Here is a 4310-nt window from a genome sequence, read left to right on the forward strand (position 1 = left end):
TGAATAGAGAAAAGCTAAGCTTGCAACATTATTAATTTAATAAAGAAGAAAATAGCACTACCCTCTAGGCATGACATGAGCATGACAACGGAAATTCTACAAGTAGCAAGTAGCATTACTACCCTTATACAAATGTGAAGTAATCACTTATCAAGCAAAATAAACATGAAATCCTATAAATGCATTAAACAAAAACAGAAGGCATAAAGACTCCAATAATGTGTCACTCAGCAACAGGGCTTCCTATAAATCTTGCCTTGAAATTTGATAAATGTATTGCCCATGATACATTTATCCTTTGAGTTGAGTCGTCAATGTATTGAAAGTAAGAACGCCTCCAACTTGTCTTAATCAACAAGCTTCCAATCACAGCCCAAAATCCAAGAGCATAGCCAAGGGCAATGACAAAGTAAAACCACAATTTCTCTACTTTATCCTTTTTGCCATCTTCATCTTCATCTACATTGTCATGTAGGGAATCATCAGGAGAACACTCGTTTGGCATAGGAGGCCCACAGAGAAATTGGTTGCCCGTATAAATAAAAGGATCATCAAGGGTTGACAATTGAGTTCCTCTTGGAATGGGTCCTGAAAGATTGTTGTAGGACAAATTCAAGTGGCTTAACGAAGTTAAACTTGATATGCTGTCGGAAATTGTGCCTGAAAGTTGGTCATGAGAGAGGTCAAGAGATTCTAGAGATTTCATGTCCCCTATCCTTTTAGGGATATGTCCTGACAGATAATTGTGTGATAGATTTAGGCCTTGCAATGCAGAAAGCAATGCTATTCCTTCAGGAATAGTACCACTCAAATTGTTATTTGACAAGTCCATGTTGGCTACCAGTTTTAGATTTCTGGTATAGTCAAGTTCCCTTCCTTTAATGACTTGTCTGACCTCTTGTTCATACCATTCAACATCTCTATGCTCTTCACTAGGTTGGATGACAGAAGATTTCTTTCCTGAAATCATTGCTGTGAGATTTCCAATGCAGTGAGGGATTGATCCCATCAGGTTGTTGTTTGAAAGGTCCAAGATTTGCAGTGCAGAAAGTTGGCATAGTTGTGAAGGAATTTTTCCAATCAACATGTTTTGCCGTAGCCTTAGAATCTGCATTGAGGAGAAAATGTTCCCCATCCATAAAGGTATAATCCCAGACAGATGGTTCTCTCCTAGATCCAGAATTAAAAGTTGCTTTAAATTTCTCAAAGATGATGGAATCCCACCCTGAAGACTGTTATTGTTCAAATGAAACCATGCCAACGTGGGTAGGTTACCGAGAGAGCTTGGAATAACACCTGATAATTTGTTGGATGCCAAATTTAACACATTGAGACTTTGAGTAGCACTCCAAAAATCAGGAATGTCACCAGATAACAAGTTGCTTGAAAGGTCAAGATTGTACAAGGAGTCTATTTTGCACAATGAATTTGGAATGGAACCATTTATAAGGTTGTTTCCAAAAAGCAAGTGACTAACATTGGGCAACCTATCAGCAATATCTTGTGGAAGTGACCCAGTGATATTGTTATTGGTGAGGTTCAGGTAAACAAGTTGCTTAGGCCATCTTATGTCAGACACCGAACTCTCCAAATGATTTAGGGACATGTCAAAGTTTTGCAGGTTTAGAAGTTGACCAAGACTATAAGGTATGTTTCCATGTAAATTATTATCAAAAAGATAGAGGGTGATCAAATTTTTAAGTTGACCAATATTTTGGGGAATTGTACCGTTTAAACAGTTTCTTGAAAGATCTAGAGATTTTAGGCTTACAAGTTGCTCTAGACTCCTAGGAATGACACCATGAAAATGATTAGAAGAAAGAATTAAGGTGTTTAAATTCAGAAGTTGGCCAATACAGTTAGGAAGACACCCGTTTAAGTTGTTATTGGAAAGTACCAACTTCTTCAGATTGATAAGTTTTGTTATCATATCACAAGGAAGGTTCCCAACCAAATTACTGTCATGAATATACAAGTCAGATAGATTTTCAAGTTGTCCCAACCATGGTGGCAAACTATCATTAAATTCATTGTGACTCAAATCCAATTGCATTAAATCATACCTAATGCATCCAGACCGTATGTAGACTCCAAGTGCATCTCCTTTAAGATTGTTACTTGACATATCTAATGAATGAAGATGACAACAGTTTCCCAGAAAAGATGCTAGAGATCCTTCAATATGTTTTAAATCATTGCCTGAAAGATACAAGGATTGAAGACCCTTTAACTCACCTAACCAGGATGGAACAGAATCTAAATTGTTTTCTGAAAGGTCGAGGTAAATCAAGGAAGTCAGATTCTGTAAAGTAGATGGAAGTGAGCCATAAAGAGCATTATTTTCAACAGATAGATAGACCAGATTACTACAGGTTCCCAACCAGAATGGAGTGGAACTCAGGTTGTTGAAAGAAAAGTCAATCTCTGCAATGGAAGACATGTTTTGAAAAGCATTCAGAATTGGAGCTTGAAGTTCATTTTCTGCTAGATCCAGAACCTCCACTCGGGAAAGGTTTGTGGCTCTAACAAGTTGATAAGTGTGTAACTTGTTTAGTCCACAATTCCTCAATTCTATTTCTAACAAAGAAGGAAGCATGCTGAGTGCCTGCAACAAATTTTGTGCCTTACCAAGAGGCACATCACGCATGTAAAGGTATTGGAGTGATGAAAGTTGAGAAATCCAATAAAAGTCATCAGCATACAGAAGAGGATTGAAGCTGAAATCAAGAAGGATCAATTTTGTAAGGTTCCCAAGATTGTAAGGGATCCTCCCACTAAAATGACAATCAGAGAGAGAAAGGAATTGCAGATGCTCCATAGTTTGGATGAACATTGGTATTGAACTATTAAATTTGTTTCCACTCAAATCTAAATAAGTGAGATATTTAAGCTGCGATATAGAAGGATGAACATGATTAGCTTCAAGAACATATTTGTTGAAGTCACAGTTTGGTTGACCTCCTTGGTTCTTTTGTGGGAAGCAAGGATTCCTGAGGTCCAGCTTGACAACATGTCCTGTAATATTGCTGCAAACTACACCTTTCCATTGACAACAATCCTCTTCTTCCCAAGAGGAAAGCCTCGATGATGGATCTTTGAAGCTTCCTTTGATCCATTGAAGAGCATGCCTTTCTTCTTCATTGCAGCCAAGTGGTGAATGACCACATGAAGATAACACTACAAATGCAGTTAAAAGGAAAACAACAGCAAAAGCCAAGCCAAGCATGTCTGCGGAAGATTAACAGAACACAAGGATGGGAGTTGAAAAGGAGCATCGAATGGGAAGTATATATATAGCCCTCAGGTTTTATTAAAATAACTATGATAATATATTGGATAAATACTGAATTTGGTAATTGCTTGAATTTACCAAGCGCTAACAATTGGATCCCTAAATTTTGAAAAAAAATAAAATTTTGCCCCTTAATTTGTCCCACCGTCAATTTTTCCCGTTAATGTAAATGGCAAAGTCTACATAGCATCATTGGACTATTTTGACAACCAGAAATTTGCTAACTATGCCACTGACTTAGATGGACTAAATTGCCATCTGAAATTTCTATGGACCTTTTTGTCAACTTCAAAATTTTTTCATTTATTTTCTCTTTTCTTTTTCTTTCTCAAATTTACCCTTTTGTTTTTTCTCTTCTCTCCCTTCCTCATCTTCTCCTATCCTTTCGTGCTCTATGTCAAGGACCACAATGGTGACACCATGATAGAGGTGCCACAGACATAGTGCGGCAATTCAAGGAGTGGCACCATCCTTTTGAAGGAGGTAGTATAGTGTAAGCATGGTGGAAGGGGAAAATAGAAAGGCGGAAGAGGAAGTTAAAACAAAAAAGCATCGTCGCTGGAAATCACTTTTGATAGCGACAAACTACGATGCTTATGTTGCTTTGAATAATCGTCACAATAGAGCAATTTTTTTGCTTGGGATTGGCTTCGAGGCTTGTCAAATGGATTAACATACTCATTCACACATATGGGGCTGCCAAGTGCTCAATATGCCACAAAGCCTAAGCTCTAGTAGGCCAAAGGAGAGGATTGATGACTTGAAAAAGGAGTTGAAGACTATAAAATATAATACTCCATTTTCCTTTTGGTTTGTGTTATGGTGGTTTCTCTTTGGTTTGTTTAGGGGTGGTGTCTGGGTTGTTAGAAACTACTGAAATGGAAATGTAATCCTAGATTCAGGGTATAGCTGTTCATGGTGGACTAATTTGACATTTTGTTGTTAAATTGATGGATTTAAATGACAATAAGTAATATTATTTAGAAATTGATTTGTTGACGACATGGAATCCACTCGT

The 4310-nt window shown here is 37.4% G+C and overlaps 1 protein-coding gene across 1 annotated transcript; it reads right to left on the minus strand.

Annotated features, from left to right (window-relative positions):
- Positions 1-223: 223 nt before the first annotated feature.
- On the minus strand, positions 224-3226 carry LOC102664345 (receptor-like protein 46). Its single transcript, XM_006590060.1, has one exon. It carries the CDS (start codon positions 3224-3226, stop codon positions 224-226), a length of 3003 nt encoding a protein of 1000 aa, XP_006590123.1.
- Between the last annotated feature and the right edge of the window lie 1084 nt (positions 3227-4310).

Source organism: Glycine max, chromosome 10 (assembly GCF_000004515.6).
Source record: "Glycine max cultivar Williams 82 chromosome 10, Glycine_max_v4.0, whole genome shotgun sequence".
NCBI classification, from domain to species: domain Eukaryota; kingdom Viridiplantae; phylum Streptophyta; class Magnoliopsida; order Fabales; family Fabaceae; genus Glycine; species Glycine max.